The following is a 23,946-nucleotide window of genomic DNA, read 5'->3' as shown; positions in this document are numbered from 1 at the left end:
AAACACATATTTAATTTTATTGGATGCTTTTACCAGAGCTTATGTAATTTTTCAAATGGTAAATCATAATGATAAGTAGTTTCTTATATTAATAGCACCATAAAAACTTTTTTTAAAAAAATTCATTTATTTGTTTGATAGAGAGATGACAAGTAGGCAGAGAGTCAGGCAAAGAGAGAGATCGGGGGAAGCAGGCTCCCTGCGGAGCAGAAAGCCCGATGCGGGGCTCAATCCCAGGATCCTGAGATCACAACCTGAGCCAAAGGCAGAGGCTTAACCCACCGAGCCACCCAGGCACCCCCATAAAATCTTTTTTAAAAAACAACACCATGGGGTATTTATTAAAAATGAATGTTACATACATGCATATATATTTAATATGATGAAGTTTTAGGTTTTTTAAAAATAACTTCTTTTTTTAGAACTATAAATCAAAATATTTTTAAATGAAATACTGTGCTGTCTGCAGTTTGCTTCGAAGCCAAACAGGGGAGTGTAGATGGGCTAAAGGTGAAATAGATTGGCTCTGAATTGGTACAATAATTATGGTAGTGTTTTCCACCAAAGCAATTGTCACACTGTTTTCTACCTTTTTCTAACTCGGGTGTATCCTCTCCCTAGTTTAAGTTTTGTAGATCCTGATGCTTAATCTAGTTCACCATTGTGTCTCCAGCAACTAGTGCAGTGTCTGGCATAAAGTAAGCCTTCAATAAATATTTATGGAAGGAAGGTATTAATAAATCTGTCTTCTCAAGTGGTTTCCATGATTGCTATCTCCATTTTGGCTAGTTCATCCTCCACGTACTTTTGGGAGGGACGGCTTTAAACTATAAACGTATGATCATATTTTCTCATCAATAACTGTACCCAATCAGGGCAAGAATTCAGATATTTATACACAAAGTCCATGGCCCCTCACTGTGTGGGTCCTGCCAGCTACTCGCTCTGTCCTCCACCTCTGTACTTCCCCTCTCCACAGACTGCTTGTACCACGTGCTTATTCTATGCTCCCCTTCTTCGGAACGTTTCTTCTCTCTGGGAACGTCATCCCTATCCACATTTTACACATGGTGCCACTGAGGCACCTCCCTTAACCTGAGGAGGCTGAGGTGGTCACTGCCCTGTGCAGTGAAGCCAGCAAACAGCACACCACAACACCCCTTGCTTTCAGCACGCTTCCTCCCTCTCAACTGTTGACAGCCATTTTCTTCTTATCATTTTCTTCTTCACTGACAGTGAGTATCCCTACAGCAGCTATTTTGTATTTTTTGTAACATCCTTACTTTACCTGTCTAATAGAGGAAGCCAATAAATACTTGCAGAGTGAGCAAATTAAGGAATGTACTTTTTGTTGAACAAGTAATGAGTTTTCCGTAGAAGATGTTAAATCAATGATAGACTTACCAGCTTTCCCAAAGGTTGTTTTTCACATTTGCACCAGGTTTTCTTCGTTCTTTTTTCCACAGTGTAGTCAGCAGGTCAAAAGACAAAGCCCTGAATCGTATAAATCTAAGAATGAAATGCTGAGGCAAAAAAGACCTTGATGTGAACCAAGGCGCCAAGGGAAACATGATACTTAGTTTTGCAAAAGTTCAAGATTTATTTAGTAGGAGAAATAATTCTGATGATAATTTTAATAAAGGGTTGCGTTAACTTCAGTGGAGATTGTTTCTGACAGAGATTTCAAATCTCCGATGTAACTGAGTCTTTGGCCCTCAGTGCATATTTTGTAGAAGAGCCAAAGTACAGAAATAATGAAATGTTGGAAAATGAGATCCCTTGTTAGAGAAACATGAATTTTATAGCTGAAGAAGGTCATAAACTTTGGGTTTTTCCCTCTTCCTTTGCAGATATGTCTTCTCCGACTACTATGAAGAAGCCTGAAAAGCCACTGTTCAGCTCTACATCTCCACAAGATTCTTCCCCAAGATTGAGCACTTTCCCCCAGCACCATCATCCCGGAATCCCTGGAGTTGCACACAGTGGTGAGGAGTTTCAAGCGTAGAGGAGAAGCCTCCCTCTTGCTGGCAGAGCTCACTGTCAGGGATGCAGCAAGAGTTATAATTATAGCTGTGGTGGCCGTACTTTCTCAGCTGAAAGAGGGAGGGTCCTGAGCCAATCCAATATTTTTTTCTTACCAATATATGAAAAAAGATTTCCACGGCATTCAATTAAATGACATTTGTGAATGTTTTTTAATTGCCTTTATTGGAAAGATTACAATCACAAGAAATTAGAAAGTACATAGATAAGAAATTAGAAGGTACATAGTCATCTTAACTGTAGCTTTAGGATTCGTCCCCATTCTATATATTTGAGTAAAGAAAGACAGGATTTCAAGTATGTTGCTGAGTTTGGAGCATTTCCAGAGGCATTACGATATATAGACACTATTTCCATAGATGTTATTTTCTATACAAAAATCAATATTTAATTACTTATTTGGGAGGCAAGTTAATCACAAAAATAAAAGAGGTTTTTTGACACTTTTTTATGTGTACAAATAAATGTGGGCTAGTATATTTGATATTATGTCCAATATCTTAATTTACATAGGAAAAAGAATACCAGTATTTCACATATATACTTGAATGAACAACTGCGTAAATTAAATCCCCTCTCAAAAATTTTAAATGAGATAAAATTAATAAACGATACTGTATGCTTTCTACCTATTATTCTTGAGCCGTTGAAGGGAGTATACTGAATTTTTGGTGGAGAAAGTTCCATATATTATATATATATATTCTATATATATATTTTTTTTCTATATATATATATATTTTTTTCTATATATATATATAATTTGTAGCAACGTTCTTATTGCTTTACATTTATAGATAGGCAATTTCTTATTTTTCAAACAAATTCAATCTGATTTTTAAACCTTTATTCAAAGATATAACTTTAGTTCTAAAAAAGTCCTTGTCTTCTTTTTATGTTGATTAGTATTGTTGCTACTTTAAATATCTTTACTGCTGTCACTAAGAAAATTATAAAACTAAGAAGGAATATACAAATCAAATGCAGTATAAAATTTTTATATTTATATTGTTCGTACTGCTAAAATAGATCGAAAAAATCAGTAACTATTTCATGGATCTCTAATGTTGATATTTGAGCAAAATTCATGTAGCAGTCCAATCATTCGTGTATTATGACACCTGGTTAAAATATTCAGATTCCTGACACTGGGAAAAAATTAAATAGTACACTTTTATATAATGAAACCTAGATAAGCCTTCCACCTTGGTCCTTAACCAGATACTTACTCAATATGTAATGTATCGGGGCCTGTGGCGAACACTTTGGTCATGAGACAGTTTCTGTCCTTAAAGAGCTCATGGTCCAGCAGGAAGACGAGGCACATCAGCTAGGCATGAAATCTGAATAGGAGTGGACACTTGGAAAAGGATTAGATGCCTGCAAGAGATGTGTTCTCTAAAGTTTAGAGAGAGAGTTCTCTACAAGAAGGAAGAACAAGGCAGGAGGAAGGTTGTTTCAGACAGAGAAAACAGCCCGAATCAGAGTTGGGAAAGGTCATTGCCACAAGGAACTGCCATCTATCCAAGGATCCACAAATATCTCCATGTGGCCTGGGAAGAGAGAGTGGCCATATGAAGCCCACGAAGTGAGGCGGGGCAGGTTCCCTACAGCCCTTGAGGACCATACAAACCTGTGAAGTTGCTAGGCTTTTAACCTAGAAGCAGTGGGGAGCCATTGAAAGATTTTTAGGAGAGAAGGGACCTGCTTGAAATGGCATTTTACAAAATTCATTCATGTGAGACTATAAAGGCTGTATCAGAAGGAGCAAGACTGGAGGAAAGGAGGTAATTAGGAAGGCTTTGCAGTGACATAGGCAGGAAATACATGTACATACATGTATGCATGTATGAATTTTTTCATAAAGAAGGGAAACATTTTCTGCCTGTATTTTGCTTTTCCTATTTTCAAGGACTAGAATGACCTTTATTGATACGAAGTAGCTGTTTTTTACTTTCAGTTTGAAATACTACATTCTGCTAGCTTCCATTGAGCCAGCCACAGCTTCTGTGAGCACGTACAGGGAAGCCCAGAGCCTAAGCCCTGACTTGATGTGTGCCGGCTCCCCTGAAAAAGATCTCTTCCCCAACTACACTGATCTCAAAGCCCAGAGGACCCAAGATGGAGCTGTGTGTATATATCCTTCAAGGGCTTGTGTAGATGTGGGTGAAGATCATGGTTACATGGTCTTTAACCATGGTCTTCATTTGGCTGAGATTAAGGACACTTCAACACCAAGTAAAAAAGATGCTCAATTTAACTTAGGTGTTTCCATCTCCTTAAATTACACTTTCAGATGTGGCTGCTACTTCAACAAAGTAGTATGTCAGAAAGAAGTTCCATTTGAAGAACTATACAATTGTTTTCTGAAATGCATCACTTTGATAAAGGATACACACACTTCAATGTGTGGAAAGATCACACAAGGCACTTGTTCAAATTGTACTTTCTGGTGCCTTACCCCTGGAGGGCCTTGAGATCCAGTAGGTTTGTTGTTAGGCGTGTATATATATATATATATGTGTGTGTGTGTGTGTGTGTGTGTGTGTGTGTGTGTGTATGATTACAAAGTTGGAGATAAGTTAGTCCAGATGATTTTCATTAATAGGTCATGGAAAGAATTTATTTTTCATATTGTTTGCTAAGTTTTTTCATATAACACTAAACATTTATCATATGTAATTTCCTATGATTTGGATCAAAACATTAAATAGAAACAGACATTTAATCTTCACTTCTACATATATTCATTGGTACTCTTAAATTGTACTTATGTGGTTATTTTCCTCAACATTATAGAGATAATGATTGTGCAATTATATTCTTTCCCATTTTTCAAACTTAAGAATTATATTTCAAATATATGACCAAATAAATTATGGTCATACTGATGCTGAAAAATTACAGCACAATTAAACATCATCTACATCACATATGTTTTATATATTATTTCCCTTTATAAAATATGTGATTTATAGTTAAGTTAATACGAGTATATGAACATTTAAATTCACATTTCTGGAGGTTTTATTCTTAGTCTTATCTTAATAACATCTTTTAAGCTACATGTAATAAAAGTTAGAGTAGGAAGAAAAAATAGTTACAGAATAGAGTTCTTTTGGTTTTGAAAGGAACAAATTCATTAGGAAAAAGAGGTCTCAAACTCTATGATCAAATGTTCATAAGCATTTGTCCAATGATCAGACAATTATTCAGCACATTATTGTTTCCTAATTATTGGCTTCTCTTTTAACCTACCCCCCGCTAGGACGTATAGGGAAAATATTTATTTAAAATCAGAGTCCACTTTTGTTTTGAATTTCAGTAGAGAGTCTGTGTGTGCCCCTGCCTTTTAATTAATTCTGTGAGTTGGTCTGGACTTAAGACACAAAGACTTGCTGATCAAAGATTGTATTCTGATGGGAAATGACTGCTTAAAGGAACGTTCTTATGAAATATTGGTTTCCCCCATAAAAGAAAATCTTCCTTGGGTTCAGCGTTCATAGGACCGGGAAGCCAGATTGCTCGTTCCCCAGAGTGGGGTCAGGGCTGTGCATTCTTACCGCCGGCGGGGATCAGCGAGTGGGTGGGTCCCGGGGAAGCAGGGACAAGCCTTGCGCGTGCCGGGGGGCGGGCGCCACAGCTGACCTCAGTCTCCCCTTTTGTGTCCCGTGCAGTCATCTCCACTCGAACTCCACCGCCACCCTCACCGCTGCCATTTCCAACACAAGCTATTCTTCCGCCAGCCCCATCGAGCTACTTTTCTCATCCAACAATCAGATATCCTCCCCACCTGAATCCTCAGGATACTCTGAAGAACTATGTACCTTCTTATGACCCATCCAGTCCGCAAACCAGCCAGGTAAAAACGCGAGAGCGAATAAGAGGAGGGCCTAAGGGAGATGGAACAGGTCTGACTCTCAGACATGAAGCTTATTCAGACGCTGTGTCTGGCAGAACATGGAGCTTTTGAAAGCCATCTTCAGGAAGGTTCTGGGTGACTCAGTAAGTTTTTATTTAAAGGTGGCTGAATGACAGGTAGGAAGTGTCTTGCCCCAAAGGGGCACATTTGTGAAGATGTCTCTGGTTTGACGTTTTTGAATTTTCATTGACTGCAAAGAAAGTTTATGCAGAAAGTACATTGACAAAAAAGCTCAGAGCTGGTGTTCACACCTCTGAAATACCGGGTTTAGCACAGACACAGAGTGCTTATTTCAGGCAGGAGCAAGGTATGCGCTAAAATAAACACACACAAAAGAACTTACAGTCGTATTTAGAGGCCAACTATTAGGTATTAAAATCAGCTTTGGTAATGTAAACATTGTCAGTGTTTGATGACTACTTGAATATTCTTTGCACAGACATGACTACATTTAACAATGAATGACATTACCAGAAGGGTCTTTTCTTTTTTTCTTTCTTTCTTTCTCTCTCTCACTCTCTCTCTCTCTTATTTATTTATTAAAATACCATGCAGTGGTTTTAGGGACTTTTATTGTGTAAGTGTAGTGACTCCTATCCCTTTCTCACTCCTTAAAAGTGTGGTTTCTTTTATGGAGGGAGAGCTCACTTAATAGTGATTTGATACAAGAGCACTTTTCATGATCAAATAGATAGGCTTTGTGTCAGAGCTGGCACAAACTGTAACATCCAAAGTCTGTGATGTAGTTTTGATCTTCAGGTCTGGTATGTGACATTGCTGCTTTACCTTCAACACTCCTGCTCACTCCTCACTATACCTTTTAATGCTCTGCGAGATTGTCGTAAGCATTCTGTCTTTAATGCCGTTCAGTTACTCAAATGCCAGTGACTAGTATGTGCATATTAATTTAGAATTAACAAAGAAAAGATCTGAAGAAATCAATTTTGGTCATAATTGTTAGAATGAAGCAAAATGGTCTTTTTTGGGAACGTTTTATTTTTGAGTAACAACATAGCCAACACCATTTGGGTTGCTTAAAAAAATCACCTGTACTTTTAGTTCTGTTGACTAATAATACTAAACTGAAGACACCATTCTTGAGTTGTGACTTTGTAGTTAAGCCATTTGTATTTTAGAAGAAAAGGTCCAAACATTATAGCACTTTTGATGACTATAATAAGAATTTTTAAGTAAAGAAGTGGGATCTTAGTATATCAGTTGAGAAATAAAATTTGCTGTCAGATCATGGATTCAAGAGTCTCAGTTCCATAGAGCATTTTGCTAGACTCAGCTGGGAACAGTGCGCACAAGGTCTGATTTTAATTTGAGTAGAATTTCCATGAATAACAAAGTCTAATTAAGACATCCATTAAAAGTCCTTAACGTTAATTCAGTGTGGAAAATCTTAGAGTTCCATTGGATTTTTTTTTTAACTGATGTCTTAATTAGGCACTGTTAGGGGAAAAATTATGCAAATTAAAATCAGGCCCTTAGTGTTACCCATTTCTTTAATTATTCAGTGCTTGTTTTAGGTATATTTCCATTTCTTTATAAGTTAAGAGGGCATATTAGGTGATAATCTGCCTTATTGTTCTGCTTTTCTTCCTATTTTTAAGGTAAAGATTGAGCTTCTGAGAGAAGCATCTTACTTTCATCTCAATCAAAAAAAAAAAAAAAAATCCCCTCTCAGGATTTTGTATAATAGGAGTGACTACATACTAGGCAGGGTGATCCTTTCCCAGTGCAGTTCAACTTTATTTTCAGATAAAATGTCTCTCTTTTCCTTTCTACGCTATGAAAGTTCATCTAACAGCCTTAAAAGAGAAGCTTTATAGTATAGCTTCATCTGAACCAGTAGAAAACCCAAAAGGAATAACCTTCCATTCTTCCAGACCCTAAATTCCAGAAAATGTGTCTGTTGGGCTTGGGACCGACTTGTTTCTTTGTCAGTTTTATTCTTTTTAAATGAGAGAAATGTCTGTTGGTTCATGTCAATGCCGTTCCAGTAGACAAAGCTTTCAGAATGAGCGAGGTCATATCAGATCCTGGAGCAGCATTTTCTTGGCATTATTGTCGTTCTTCTGTCCTGTGTTCTCAGTTAGGTCCTATGGAACTGTTTCGGTGAACACAGTATAGAGAAATATATTTTACTACCGAATGTACCACCAATGATAAAACAGGATCGCTCTTCTTTCTTGAGGAAGATATATACAACGGTCTTTTGCAGCGTTCAGATCCCCAGAATCCGGTGGTCTGCTTTAGAAAAAACTACTTTTTCCACTTGAAAGGAAAAGGCATCTTTCTAGTCAACTGCAAAATAGTTTTTATGGACACATCATAGCTCCTTTGATTTTTAACTCCAACTCAAAACCAGTTAATTTGCATTTCAAAGAGGACTCTTGATATTTACCTGTTTAGCTTAGGCCAGGACGAGGGGGGGTGGTTGCTGGTTGCTGAGGGCTTGTTCACCTGGGGTCCACTATCCCCTCCCAAATTTCCTCCAGCCCTGTACTGATTTTGATTACCAAGTCTAGCCACTGAGATGCCTCATCCTCCCCACAGCAATTTGGAGATTAATTGCATTGCTGCTGCACCGATTAGCGTGAGACAGCCATGCTATTCAGTGGATTATTTTAAATAAAATTAGTCTAAAGATACAACTCTCATAGGTTTCCGTAGGGGGGGAAGCTCTGGTCAATTTTCCTGACATAAAGTTAAATACTTTAAATTACTCATGATGAATAGGCAGGATATTCAAGAAGTCTATTTTCTTTATAGAATAAATAATGTGTCCTCTGAGGAACCCAACCGAAGACTTATTAGTTCATGTCTGTAAGTTACAGTATTTAAGTGTTATTAGCTGTTCATCTTTTTGTCTAAAGAAATGACTCCTGGTAATTTATGAGCAGGTATTTAGATAAATACCTGCTTCATTGCATTCTTTGCCTTTAACATTCTGATTAGATAGGCTAAATATTTATGGCGCATACTCTCATGGTGAATTGGGATGAGCACCGTACAGTGGAGAAGTCCAACATGAAGGGTCATCAAGAATAGTGTTCTTTGTCTAAAAAAAAGCATTCCAGTATTTTTTTTTTTTCCAAGCAGTGTACCCTTAGGATTTTGTCTCCTACCACAGACACTATTTTCATACGTGGGGCTAAAAGTTGGTATTAATATCTTTTCCATCATTGCCCTGGGGATTCTCTCAGTTGCTCCCCACAAGTGTCAACAATAATGTTTTGTGTAACTCTCCATGCCCGGCCATGGGGGAGGAACTTAAGTAACAAAGTATATTTGATTGCCCCTCTGCTTTATTTCAGTACGTTTTAATTGACTTTGGAAGTCTTTTATTTGACCTTATTTGTAAGGTCAGACCAAGTCCACATCCATTGTGTGGATCTGAAATTTTAAATGCTTTAAATATCATTCTGTCTGCTCGTCTGAGTAAATCAGCAAAAGGCAAGTGGAGATCCTGGAATTTAAATGGTTTGGTATGTGTGTCCCAGCATCCTTGCATATGACAGAAGACTAGAGTTTCTGAATGCAGATTGACTAGAAATGATGGAAACCATTGAGTTTGATGTGTTCGATCTCCTTGATACCTCATCTTCTTTGTGTAAGTGACATCATCATTGGGTGACAATTGTGTTCTGAGAGCCCAAACTGACTCACTGTAGAAAACGAAGAGCAGAGAAGGAGGCATGGCTCAAATTCTCCCTAGGTCAGGAAGAACTTACATTATTGTCTTGGGCTGAGCGTGTAAGTCTCCCCTTGAGTCTTCTGTGCTACCCAACGAAAGGATCAGTTCTGCCTGACTCTCAGGGGGGTTGTAAAGACAAACTCATCCATGCAAAGTGTTTCGAAGGTGAAGACTTTCTTTGAAATGCTGCTGCTTCTTTTTACCACTAACTGCTGGTTGGTCTCTGTGACTCAGACTTGAGAGGGCTTGTGGCCTTCCCAGCAAGGATGCAGTGTTCCCGCGTCCAAGTGCGCTGAGTGGAGCTGTTGGACGATATGACTGCCTTTTGGATTGTTTCACCGGACATTCTGTTTTTGTTTTGTAGCCTAACAGCAGTGGTCAAGTGGTAGGGAAAGTGCCTGGCCATTTCACACCTGTCTTGGCACCCTCTCCCCATCCCAGTGCAGTGCGACCTGTGACCCTGACCATGACAGATACTAAACCCATCACTACATCCACTGAAGGTGAGGCAGCTTCACCTACAGCAACCAGTAAGTATTTCTGTAGGAAATGAGAAATGTCCATCAAAGGCACCATTGGATACCTGATCCAAGGTGGAGAACAGGACAACTTTTTGGACCCGATGGAGATTTCTCATTTATGTGGAACTAGCAGGCATGTATGTGGCCTGGCTATCACAAGCTCTCTCTTATCAAATTTCAGTCCATCTATCATATTTGAAAAGGGAGAAGCTTATTCGTTTGAATAAATAGCTCTAACAAAAATGGCAAGTCATGCCTGCTCGTTCAAGGTATACATTGAAAAAGACACCGAATAACATAATGTAGTGTTCGAGGTTTCTCAGTCACCCAGAGGGAGAGCAGATCATTGTTACTTATTGGAGCATTCTTATAGAAATCAGTGTCCTTCACAAGGCAGATTGAATCCGTGCCTCTGGAAGATAATTGCACGTTTATATTACCGTAGGTTATGTCACTGCAAAAAAACAGTTAACACAATATTGGGTGTGAATGAGGACATTTGGAAGCTGAGTATTAGGTACATGTAAGCTACCTACACTGTCATTGTGACTTTTTTTTGTTTGTTTGTTTGTTTGTTTGGTTTATCATGATACATCAGGTACTATGCTTTTGAACACGGCCATAACATCAGAGATTTAGCTGGTGAACTTGACATAGAACATACCAATAAACCAATGAATCCTTTGCTTCTTTATACAGAATACTCATCAATACAAAGAAAATTATTACCCAGTTTTTCGATTGGCTTTGTCCAAACTAACGAGCTTCCTAGAACTAGTACAGTGGAATAGAGAAAGTTCCAGTCAGGAGGAATTAGCCCATGCCTCATCAATTACGCATTCCATATCTGAAATTCAGAGGTGTCATTTTCTTTCCTAGAACAAAAAAAATTGACATGCTCTGTTCTAAGTGAAATTACAGAAACCCCACTTGTTCTCTCTTTCTCAGGTTTTGGAAAGACGTTTTCTATTTATTTTTATTTATTTATTTATTTACTTACTTACTTATTGGTGAGGGGGGCTTCTGAAAACCTAGGAAGGAACACTACAAGAAAAAAGGACATAGTGTGAGGGTACAGTGAATTCAGCATTCCTTTCTCAAAATTCATGAGACCCCATAGCCTAATCAGTCCAGGTAGACTTGTAATTCTCATCAATAATCATTAATTTTTCTAACTGGTCTGTTGGTAGAGGGTCCAATGAACACTTCCCTGAATGCATAGTCAAGGAAGACTAAAAATTCTTTTGTTCTAAAGATTAGCTATGTACAGTACAGCCACTCAAATACTTTTAAAAGTGGATGTGTTGGCATCTTTCAGCAAAGTCAGCAATTTAAATTAAGGCAAATAGAAACAAAGATTTTTTTTTTTAAGTCTTTGAAAGACTATCAAGGGATAAATGATCCAAACCAAGTTCTAGAAACTTCAGGTACCTACTTACCCTTCTAGTGACATTAATAGATGACATGCAAGGGAAGATCAGACCCAAATGATCACAGCTCACTATGGGAGTGCTGTCAGCCTGCTTGCTGATACATTATTCTTGTACTCACCTACAGGTTGGTCAAAAAGGGATCTGATTTGACTAATAAAATTGCAAAATATTCAGAAGGGATATTTTGGTTGTGTGAAGATGGCTGTATCAGCCCATTTTCCACTCCTGCTTAAAAGAAATAGAGTGACTTGTTTTTCTTTCCTCTACACAGACTTGTAGCTCTAGCTCTCGAGATAGCACTAATAATGAAAAATGGGTCATTGAACTGATAAGTCAATAAAATTAAAGAAAACACATAGACCAGGGAAACCTCTTTCTCATGGCTGAGAAGAGGAAAATACTGCATGCTTGTTGCGACTCTCTAAGGATGAGGCCTATCTCCAGCTGTCCATGCTGTCCTTTGACTCCCAGGAGCCTGGACATTGAGTGGGGCCCCTGGCTCTTCTGGCTGCCCTTGGATGGGCCCTTTATTCAGGAGTAATTAATAATGAATTGTGAGCATCTTCACTGTTTTAAAAAGTTAACCTCACAAAACCCTCAATGGATCTAATTCTGCAACCCTTCCAATGAACATGGCAGAATGAATATATTTGGTTAAAAAAAAAAAAACCCAAAACCTTTTAAAGGTTAATGTCTGGATTTCTTATCAATCTGATAGTGTTAAACCAAACATTTTAGCTTCCTTCAGAGCTGTAGATGTAACATGAGTGGTGAAAATGTAGTGCTTCTGTTTATTCCAGCACGGGGCAAGGAGAACGCTGTAGTGCTGGGAACTCCTTTCCTTGGGAAAACAAACAAATCTTTAGGAATAGGGAGACGTTTTCTTTGGAAAATTCACGGTGTACCAAAAAGCACCTCTACAAAAAGGACTTGCAGGGCGAGACTAAATAACTTTAAGAATATTCGCCATTGGTCCTTAGTGCCGGGTGGCCAAGTCTTTCAAAGGTGTCACCACCCCTTCCCTAGACCAGTCGCAAGAAATCGACTTTTTGTGCTTATGGAAAAGAAAGAATTTTTTTTTCAAAAACATTTCTGTCAAATCTAAGGTCATTTTCACACGAAATGAAATTCTGACTTAATTCACTCTAAATAATATAATAAGTAGAGAGGCTCCTCCCTCATGTTAGGAATATTAGATTTTCTCTTCAGTAAGACATGTTTCATTTTGTATCATCAAGCACATCTGCTTAAATCCCATTCATTACAAGCCTTCACTTTTTCCCAATAGACTTTCAGTCTTACACTTAGAATCACAGACTATCATTGATGCTCACATTATCAGACAGCTACTATCTGGTGAAACATGACATGTAGGAAAAGGACCCTTCTACTTAGCCAGTCCTTGGTTCTCCTGCCGGACTGTACCAGAGCCTAGAAGCGTGGGATACCCATACCAGAGGCTGGGATGTGGTTAATTGGACAGATTTTTGGGGAGGGAGGTAAACGGGTTGAGTTGAGGTCAACTGCCAATTCTTTAATGTCACTTGGTGTTCACTCAGACAAAAGAATAAAGAAATAGAGACACTTTTTTTTTTTTTTTTTTGGTTGCCTGTCCCACGTCCTGGGTTTTCTTTTACATGGACAGGGTGTTCATTCTGATAGTTCACAATTTTTATCTTTGTTTTTGTTCTTCCTTAATCAGCCTACACAGCCTCAGGCACATCTCAAGCCAATCGATATGTGGGACTAAGCCCAAGAGACCCATCCTTCCTACATCAGCAACAGGTGGGCAAGCTTCACCCAGGTGTGACGGTGTAGCACGCTTTCGCATTGGTGCTCTCTCCATGCTGCCTCTCAGATCTGGACTCAGAACGGGGCTCCCGGGGCTTCTGGGAAAGAAACTGATCATTTCATTTTCCAGAATATTTTCTCATTTATCCTTTGTTTCTTGCCTCTCTAAACAGGCTTGCTCAAATTGGCTCAAGACCTTTTCCATCTCTGTGACCTCTATCCATAACATCCATGAGTAAACTGGGTCTCGGCCAGGGTATTTTCCTCAGTCTCATTGGCTATTGAGAACTTACTAGCCTTTAGCTTCCGAAGACAAAAAAATTGAAAACTGATTAAAAAGCCCATTAGGGTAGAAGCAGTACACAATTTGTGTTTTTTGAGCACTTTCATATTTTCCAGATGTTTTACTCCTCATTTTGGACTTTTAGTCCAAGAGGATGAGTTATGAAGCTAAAATCTCGGGCGACACATCATTCCTGTTTTAATAGGTTTAAATTGGTTTACTGATTTCAGATGTGATAAAACACTTTTTTTTGTTCTGCTTTCTTACATCATTTATGTTTCAAGTAGCATTTTAAATTTCACATCTCATTAATGCTGTAAATTTAATGCAAATGAAGTGTTTACCCAAACTGTGAAAATATACAGCCAGGATTAATGGTGGCTTATAAACAAATTAGCCACAGTCAAAAGCATGGAACTTACCAATACAGAAATCCCACGATTCTAGTTAAGGGATAACAGAAATAATTCTAAACACTTCAGAATTTAAATATATTTTATGATGCATATGTTTGCTGCTCTCAAACTCTGATAGCAGAGCGGTTTGAAATAAACAGCGTGCAAAATATTAAGTAGGGAAAAGTAGTCTATGAATAAGAAAGAGCTGGTGTAACTAACTGGCTCTTCGTTCGTAAGATGTATGGGCTTATGTCGCATCTGTCTGTTTTTACGTACACGGTCAGCCTGCGCAGGGACTCATCCCTGCTTCTTTTGTCCTGGACTCGCCCACCTAGCTTGTGTTGTGTCGTTCTTAGCCATGCCTCCTGCAGAATTCCCAAGTCCTGCCCAGTTGCGGACCAAGATAGCAGACCACGTAGATCAAAGGTCACCACATGTAGAGTTCAGAGAAAAATCCTAAAGATGACAGCTTATTCAAGATACTTGAGGCTGTGCCAGAGTTTTAAAAAGCAAAACAAAACAAAAGAGTGAGAACTAACTGAAAACATCTGTACACAGTTACAAAAAGTACCAAATAATAATTAGTGGTTTTGCCCACCATTGGCTTTTCAACATAATTCTCTGGAATGTTGCTTTTTTTCACCTCTAAAATTGCTATAATATGAAATGTGTTATAATTACTATAATATGGTTCTATTTGACAAATGTATATGTTCACTGTATTTTTTAAAAACATATGTAGGATTTATAGGTTCAGAGGCTTGCTCTTTTAAAAATTATTTCACATATTTTCAGAAATATTTTTACCATGGGATTTGCATTATTCTTTATGACACATCTCTACTTTCTAGTTAATTTTTAATTCATAGACACATGCCTCCATTATTTAAACCTTTAGCACCAAAAACATTAAGATTATACCCAATTTCATGTATTTAGAAGTAGTCTTCCCATCCCCCTGTGCTCACCCACGGCAGCTTTAATATTCTTTTCATATCTGTATTTATGACTCACGTTATTATGATCACAAAAGTTCATCGTGCAGAAGTTACTTTTTTCACTTATGCCAAGGATAGATCAAGAAAACTTAGCAAGCCTCAGCAAAGTGTGAGTCTTCAGAGAGATGGAGGTCCGAGCACATTTTAATTGGAAAATACACACACACACACACACACACACACACACACACACACACACATATTCTGGAGCTACAGACTTTTCTTATCAAAGACCACCACTTCTTGTTTAAGTGGACAGTGTCAAGTGAAGACCTGTTAACAATGTAAATAATATTTGTTTGGTCAAATGCAGTTGACGTTTATGGAACGTACTGGTATTTACCAGGCAAACGGATAATTTGCCCTGCCCATGATGGAAGACTTTGTGCTACTTTTTGAAACAAAGAAGCTCAATATACCAAAGTTATAATGAGCTACAATTTTGAGGCATGCAGAAAACATGTGCGTGCATCTCATACTGTATGCGAATATTACTGAAGTAAGGTTCCAGTTAAAAGATGATTACTTTTATGCTTCTAAATTTTAAAAGAACCATTGAGCTGAAGTTTCAGGCTTACTATCCAGGAACAGAGGGACAGGAATAGTTTAAGTGACTGCAGTAGAGTAAAGGTTATGCTTTCCCACAGCAGAAATGAGATTGATTTACTGTGTCCTTTCATTACTTTACAAAGATTTAAAAGAGACCACTCTTGTAACAGCAGGTTCTAAATGCATTTGGTTTAAAGCACTCAGTGATGAATGAAAAGGAAAATCAAGGGGTACATGAAATAAAGGTAATCAATCATTTTATATTAGCTAGGAGAAATTCAAAATTAGAAAGGCAATGGATTTAGTCTGAGAGAGTTCTTTTAAACATTCCCCATAGCCTTTAATATACATGACCCCTTAAGAATAAATATTGTTGCCAGGTACATTCTTCAGTTTATTGGCGGCTGCTTTATAAAGATTTATCCTTTTAGGTTATGAAAAGTATTGATGTGTAATGTGCAGTGCTATTTTTTCTCAGAAAAGAACTTTAATATAGCCTACATAAATTAGGGTTAACGATAAATTTAAAATTGTTGAATCATTCTATCTTATTAATAATCTTTCCACAAGATGATAATAAAGTAGACCTTTCAAAATAGTCACTTCTAATACACAAGGATACTGGCCTTCTTTGATTGAGATGGCCAATGTTAAAATTAACCCTATGTTCCACTTTTAAGAGTAATATATCCATATCGGCAAATTTGAATCCTAAAAGTATATGCTTTTATGCCCATCAACTTGGTACACATACAGCTATTATTAGTAATTATACCTCTCTGTGCTCCTTGATAATGGTTATTACTGATTCTTATCGGTCATTAACTGACTTGAAATACTAGATTTTTTCTGACACAGGAATTTCACCTGTCACTGCAACTATGATATCTCATTTGAATCTAAAAATAAAAAAATCCATAATCATGAAGAATAGTTCAAAAAGATTCATGTAAACCAGTTGATAATTTGCCATTAAAAACAAACCTCTCTAACTGGTCATGATAATCAACTCATGCCGTCTGATCAGGACTTGAAATTTTTCTTTTATCCTCTACTACAGTCTTGTGTGTTGTGTGGTTCAAGGTCTGGAACTAGACTGTCTCTGGGGTGATTGGCTTAGTTCATGCACTCACTGTTGGCTTGGGAAGATCTTAAAAGCAGGTATCAGTTGGAACTCCATATTCTTCTTTAACTTTCCTGTTGGAAGATGGTGTGGTGGCTTGAGGAACTCCTGGGTCCTGCTTTGGGAAACTGAACTCTGTAGTCTTTCCTGACTAAAAAAGAAATGTCTTTTTTATGATTTGGAACTTTTCACAAATGTCAAAGACCTCCTCTCTGAGTTAACCTCACAGAAGTTTAGTAGAACGCAGTGCTTTCCTTTCCTTGTACTGCACGAGGGCATGTGCACATGCACCACGATAGGCAAGGGAGGAGGTACACGTCCCAAGTTTTGTCTCTCTGAGAAAATGGGAGCTCTATAGCAGAGTCTTGGATGTTGCTCCGTATTTGAAAATACAGAAATTATTCCGTAATCCAGTCTACCTATTTTAGCATAAATGGCGAATATGAGACAACTTATATGAATTAGCACCAGTTCCTTATCTGGTCAACCTCACCACGAATTTGTTAAGTCTCAGGCCTTCTTTCTTTGCTCTCATAGAAAGTTGCATGATCAAAGAGGGTCTAGTTACCTTGATTTTCACCCTTCTATTTGAGTGTAAGGTTGTAATAAAAATATAAATCTTTACTATTATACATCAGCATAAAATATTTAAAAAATCTTACTGCAAGTTGGAAGTAAATGTTTGTAGCTAAGAAGCTTCTCGTTTGGAAATAGAAGATTACAATTCAAACCAACTATTGAAAGCATATAAACTTTTGATACAGATTTGAGATTTTGATAAAATAAATGGGAGGTCCCTCTTGCCTTTCCAAAGGGAGACAACAAAGTCAAGTAAGCTCTAGTATGTAAGACATAAGGCTTATTTTCATCATCTCTCAAAATAATAATCTCCTGACTATATATAGTACTTACTGTTACCTCTAATGAATGCACAGCCTGATCATCTCAGGTCCTTGCATTACATACGCACACAACTGCATGGGTTTTATTGGTGCTTGAGCTTCAGCATGTTACGACTCTTGCATGACTACTTAATGCTATTATTTTCAATTTCAATTACTGGGCCACCTTATATTAAAAATATTTTCAACACTTTCCTTGATACAGTTTCACAACTCAAATTTGGAGGTACTTTTCATTATAGTGGACATGTCTGTTACACCAGATGGCCTTCCTAAGACATTGCCTCTGTAGGATTTTTTATTTTATTAAAATAATTAATTGAAATTTCTTTACGATGTTTGTCCTGGCAAATGGGAAAGCCAAAGCTAGGTACATTGAGACCACTGTGAAGAGGTAGTCTTTTATTAGAGGCAAGCAATTGAAAGGACACAAGTGGACGATCAACAAACCTTTCAATAAAGTCAGGAAGCAGCCTATCAACACTCGGGCTGTTCTTATTGTGTCTGTTATCATAATTGACAGCTTGACGTAAAACCCTATCACATGACTTCTGGGTAGGTATGTAAATGGATAAGAGGTCACTCTTCACATATGCTAGCTGGAGAGGAAACACATTTAAAGGAAGTTTCAGTCAAAATAATGGCATGCAAATGTTTAGCTTTTTGGCTAGTTCTTAAGTTTAAAAAAAAAAAAAAACCTTCCAGGGTCTGTTTTATCATTCATTTATTTATTCACTTACTGTGAGTAGTTATCAAATGCTAATATCCACACTTGATCTTAGCTAAAAGCCCGAGATTACTGTAAAAATAAAGTTATATTTGCTGTAACCTTAAATTCAATCAACAAAATCACGAGGGAAAAATTGTCTTCTTCGCTGTAAATATTTACTTGAAAAGATCTAAGTTGAATCAGGGAAGTAGAGGAAATTCTGAAAGTTATAATTACAGCCATTTTAGCCTTAAATATTCTTGGGCTGCCCATGAAGGACAAGGTAGGAAAAGAACAGTGATAGGCAATCTAGTGTCTTGGGTGAGAACCAGGGATTAGGAGTTTGCAAGTGTTTCAATGTTGACACATTCAGGGCATGTCTGACCTTGGACAAGTCCATAAACTTTGCTCTCCTGTATCTTTATCTTGGAAAGGAAAATGTAGAGGTTAAATTACCCAATCTCTGAGTTCCCTTGAAACCTTAAATTTTACAAGTTAAAGTAGTCTCCATCTAAAAAAGCCTTTCATTTTCTGATACTTAATGACTCATGGTCAGCTATGTTTACTTTGTTCATGGGTTATGCATACCCATTTAAAGTAATTCTACTGTACTAATTCAATTAAATATCAAGAAGCATGAGTTTTAGAAACTGACATTAGAACTTAAGGTCCCAGGATGATTTTGAATATCTTTTTTTTTTTTAATGTGTTATCTGTCTTACATATAACAGTTTCATTCTGAACATTTTGCTTGTTCATTCGGGCTACACCCCATTCATTCAGAGGCCATTTTATTTACTCCATGGTGAGTAACTAATAATCTCAATAAAATAAAATTCCACTAACTTAAGAGTTAGAGGAGAGTTTGGATATCGTCATGTTGATCTTTTTAAGCACCCACTCAAACACACCTCTCCCGCTCAAAAATCTGTTTCCCTGAGGTTATCCGGAGAAATGAAAAAAACCTGAGAGAACACAAAAACACACTTTTCAAGCTATTCCCTTGAGGGTCACTGTAAACTTAAAAAAAAAAAAAAGTGAGAAGGTAAATTTGCCTGTGTTGATTATTCTGTTTACAGTTTAATGGTTTATTGGTTCAACTGAGAGCTGTTGTCATCATGAAGGACTGTTAGTACATTGGCCTGTTTGCTGAGTCTAGCAAAATAGAACATTTTGCTTACCTTCTTTCCTTTGTTCCCAAAGCTAATTGCAAAGCATTTAACAAAAGCCCCTGTTAATAACAATGGAGGGCCGTCACTGGAATAAACAAAATCTTAACTCTGAAATCACAAGCAATATTGATCCTTTATGGCTGTCAGCTACCTACCTATGTGAGTCGAGTGTAGGTAAGGCTAAGACCCAAATCTCAGGTGTTTTTCCCTTATGTAGATATTTTTTTTTTCCTGTGTCGATTGTTGAGGCCAGCTGGTTGGACCCATCCTTGTAGGCAAGGAACAATGTTTCCATTCCAGAGACTTTATAGAACTCCATCCTAAGAACATCCGCAGTGAAAACTTTACCTTCACTTCTTTCTTAGCTGTTTCCACTATTTCCACCTTAACCCTTTACTCACAGCTTTTTTGGAAGAGAATCTTACTTCTGTACTTCACCTTCTGCGTGCTTTTGGAATTCCAAGTATAATTGTTTTAGTATAAATTTTACCTTAATTTTCTAGGTAGTTCTAATTTCATATTGGTAGATGCATATAAATTAAAGAATTAAAATTATTTATGTGAGTGTGCATTTCTATAAAGATATGGATATGCTGAGGTCTGTCAGACTCTATTATTGTTATAAAAATAAGAATTGCTGTCCATCTCCATACAGACAACTTTAACAGACTGAATTTCTAAACTCATCAGTACCTAGTGTTTTAAGCTTGATTACATTGGAGAAAGCGAGTCATTTCCTAATTCTTGAGGGAAAATACTTGGAAAAGCCATTACAGTGTTATTGAAGCTTAGGTACCACTTAAAATTAAAGTTTTAAATTGTAATTTAAAAGAAATTGATAGCTTAAGTATGTAACACTGACTGTCTCGCAGGACAGAAAGCGAGGAATCCCCATACCAAACTTAAATAACAATTATCACCTATTATTTTAAATTTATTTAGAGCATAATGTAAAAAGTTTTTTTTGTTGGGGATACTGACTTATAGTAATACTAAGTACATTTAACATGGCCCCCAAAGAAGCTTTAATACACATAGGATTCACCTTTTATCACCTAGAATCTGGTCAAAATTTGTCAAACTGTCTTCATAATTGATCTTATTAGGAATAATGTCATGGAAATCTTTAGTGAAGGGGTGATTTCTATTTTAATTATTTGTTTCCCCCACCACACCATCACCTTTAAAATTTCACTTCATCAGGAAGTTTATTAATTCAAAGATGCTTAATGCAAAAGAAACTTAATAAAGTAAGACCAAAAAACCTGTACCTGTAAAGTCTCTTGCTTAAGTGACTTGGCTTAAGTCATTTATAACATATAAGCATGTACACACCTGTCTTCTCCAAAATTTTTGGAAGTGTTGATAAATGTTACCTCATAATCTAAGTAGCTAACTAAATATACTTTTTATTTTTCATTTTCAGTAACAGAGAGGAAATTAATCCAATACAGATTAATATCTTGCCAATTTCTTATTGCTAGCTACTGTATTCCGTGATCGTTTTGTATGTATCTTATCATATTTTCTGTTTGGAAGAAAATATTCCAATTGAATTTATCTTAAGTGTGGATGAAAGCGAATAGCCGTAGTCAGGTTTAACCCCTTTGGGACTACTCTTAGGAAAGAAAAGTCCAAAGATATATTAGTTTTAAATCTTATATATGTGGCCAAAGATAGCCCACCTGACATCTTTTAGGATGGTAAACAAACAAATAAATGAAACATGGGCAACATGTGAACAACAAAAAAACTAAGCAGTTTACAAATGCTTCCTTCCAAGGAGACACAGTGTTCTGTAATTATTTGTGAGACAAGTCCGCTAATCAGCGAGTCACATTTAGGCTCTCGTGACTTTGTGACAGCATCTTTGTCCGGACGTCTCTCCAGTCTAAGCTGAAGGCCCCACAGAAGCTAACCTGAAGTTAGCGGAACTATCATGATCTGTGCCTGAAGAGACACCTACATTCTGGAGAATGTTTAATTGAGTGAAAACTAGGATTTTCATTGACTAGAGCAGAATCAATAAGTGATCCCTAAGGTCATCTTTACACGAGCTCAAGTTTTTTGGTGTTTTTTTTTTTTAACTGTTTTTAGATTATTTTCATAGTACTGCTTTTAAAAAACATTTTGAAATAGACAATCGGCTTACTGTTGGGATAAAAACAACAACAACAACCACCACCATGTTCAGGCTGTCCCATCACATTGCATTACTGATTAGAGTAATGCAAGTAATTGGAGAACTTGTCAAAAATCTCGTCATAAAGTTTGTGATCTGTTTGATTTTAAAACTAAGCAAATACACATGTTCTCCATCATGCAAGGTTGATGGTCCATTTTAAGAATATTTTTCATTCCAATTTAATTTTTTTACTGGTTTATGGCTTCTTTATGAATATAGTCTGGGAAGAATCTATGTATCTCTCAATCTATCTGGCCATCTCTCAATCTATCTATCTATCTATCTATCTATCTATCTATCTATCTATCAATCTGTCTATCTACCTATCCATCTGCCTACCTACCTACCTATCTACCAGCCTACCTTAAGGGAATTTTTTCAGTTCTTTATAAAATTACTTTCAACTAAATTATCAATATAATGAAAACACATCTTTTGGAAATTTTAAGATGGTATTTTTGGAGACTCATAAATCTGTAGAAAAGTGCGCAAAACGATTATTCCAAAACGCCAGAGTCACTATTACTTAGAATGTGTAGAAACCCATTGGTTTAACAGGAAACGTAAAGGTTCTTAATAGCCAATTTTTTTTAGCCTTAACATTATCAGAAAGGATTACAATAATTTACCATCAGTTTAAAGGCACTTTGGCTGCAATCATCATCTTGTAGAAATCCTCACTGAAAAGCAGCAAACAGGGTACAGCGGATTGCTGTAAGTCATCTTTCAATGTGAGACGCAGCTAATTTACAGCATGGCTACCTAACGATTAAAAACCATCATCTTCTTGTGGGCACTCCCCCTTCGCCCCTGCCCCAGCCCTCTGAGCCAGATAAGTTTACTTTCTTAAGCATAAAAATAAGCAATATATCTTTTCAATAAATCTGCTAGCACTGTAGGGCAGCTGTGAACCAAACAGAGCTGGGTAGGGTTACTGGAACCCTCTTCCGAAGGACAGAGCTGATGATTCCGAGATTTGGGAAGAATTTGTTTCAGCTTGTACTCAGAGCATTCCTCGCTCTATTCCGATGGGGTAACGTATTTTAAATGCCATTACTCTGAGTTTAAAAATGAAAGTAGAAGTTCTTACCAACTCTTCCTAAACAGTGCCACTTTGGCTAAAATAAAATTAGGGAACATCTAAAACAGAGAGTGCCTTGATGCTTCTAAGCAGGAGCTAGGGAGAACTTAGAGGTGGGCTTTAACTCCTCTGAACTGCATGTCTCCTGTGTTTTGCAAACCGCATGCTTGAAGTTATTGATTATTTTGCTCAGGGCAGATGATTTGGTATGCTGCATTAAAAAAAAAAGCTTTTTTTATTTTCTTCCTAAAATATATCTCTCTATTGAATATTAACGTTTGCTTTTGTTTCAGCTCAATTTGTACTCTAATAATGGCTAATTGTGATGTTCTAAGCACTCGTTTCTCTCGTATGCTTTAATTAATAGAGAAGCATATTGCAGTAGCTTTTTCTAAAAAAACAAAGAGTCTGGGAAGTTTTGCTTTGCAGAGTAAGGTTTTCTTTTGCTTTTCTTTTTTTTTTTTTTTCTTTAAGTTGCCTCTTGGGAAAGTAAGGTTAATGCCATGTTCAATACTAGTTTGCATGTATTCATTTAAATACTAAAAACTGTAGTACTGCTCGATCCATATCTGACTGCTAGGTTTCAATTGACAGCTGAGGATTTGTGACTGGACCATGAATCAAAACGGCAGGCATTTATACCCCAGTACCAGTGAGGATACATTGGGAATTACTTGGCAAAGGTAACATTTTAATTATTTCCAACCCTACACTTACACCTAAAAATTACATGAGCTATAGTGTTTGTTTTTAACTAGTTTGACGGAAAATATATGTTAAAGATTTCGTTGTTTGGCTTTACCATCCCTCTTTCCCTCTCCTCCTGCTTTCTTTCTTATGTAAATGCATCTTCAGATTAATTTGGGACTGTAGCCTATGCTGATTGATCATTGGAATTTCTAAGTGCTGTCAAATGTTTTCAACAGTTTATAAATCGGGGGAGGGGGTGGGGAGGAGATTTGACACTTAGATCTCAGGACCTGAAAAAAGTGAAATCATAGTTCCAGGGAAGATTTTTCAGCTGTTTGAGGTTTAATAAAGCATTGTTTTTTTGCATTATAGATTCTTCTCTTTTCAGCTCTTTCCTATCCTGCTTACTTTGAACCATTTTACTATTCATTTATTCCCCTGTC

At 37.1% G+C, this 23,946-nt stretch overlaps 1 protein-coding gene across 12 annotated transcripts in view; it reads left to right on the top strand.

The window, feature by feature from the left end:
- Positions 1-23,946, top strand: part of NFIB (nuclear factor I B) — a 439,139-nt gene that overhangs the window by 394,860 nt on the left and 20,333 nt on the right. For 2 of the 12 annotated variants that reach the window (XM_082695043.1, XM_082695046.1), the window contains exons 7-11: positions 1,851-1,982; positions 5,721-5,905; positions 10,033-10,198; positions 13,325-13,407; positions 23,408-23,496. In XM_082695043.1, coding sequence (XP_082551169.1) covers positions 1,851-1,982; positions 5,721-5,905; positions 10,033-10,198; positions 13,325-13,407; positions 23,408-23,496 — 655 coding nt within the window. Of the gene's footprint in view, positions 1-1,850; positions 1,986-5,720; positions 5,906-10,032; positions 10,199-13,324; positions 13,408-23,407; positions 23,497-23,946 lie in introns of all 12 variants that reach the window. The other 10 variants (XM_082695044.1, XM_082695047.1, XM_082695039.1 and 7 more) reach the window with 6 other exon arrangements.

This window comes from Mustela nivalis (genome assembly GCF_964662115.1).
Source record: "Mustela nivalis genome assembly, chromosome: 13".
Taxonomy (NCBI): domain Eukaryota; kingdom Metazoa; phylum Chordata; class Mammalia; order Carnivora; family Mustelidae; genus Mustela; species Mustela nivalis.
This window is presented reverse-complemented; position numbering and strand designations above follow the sequence as displayed.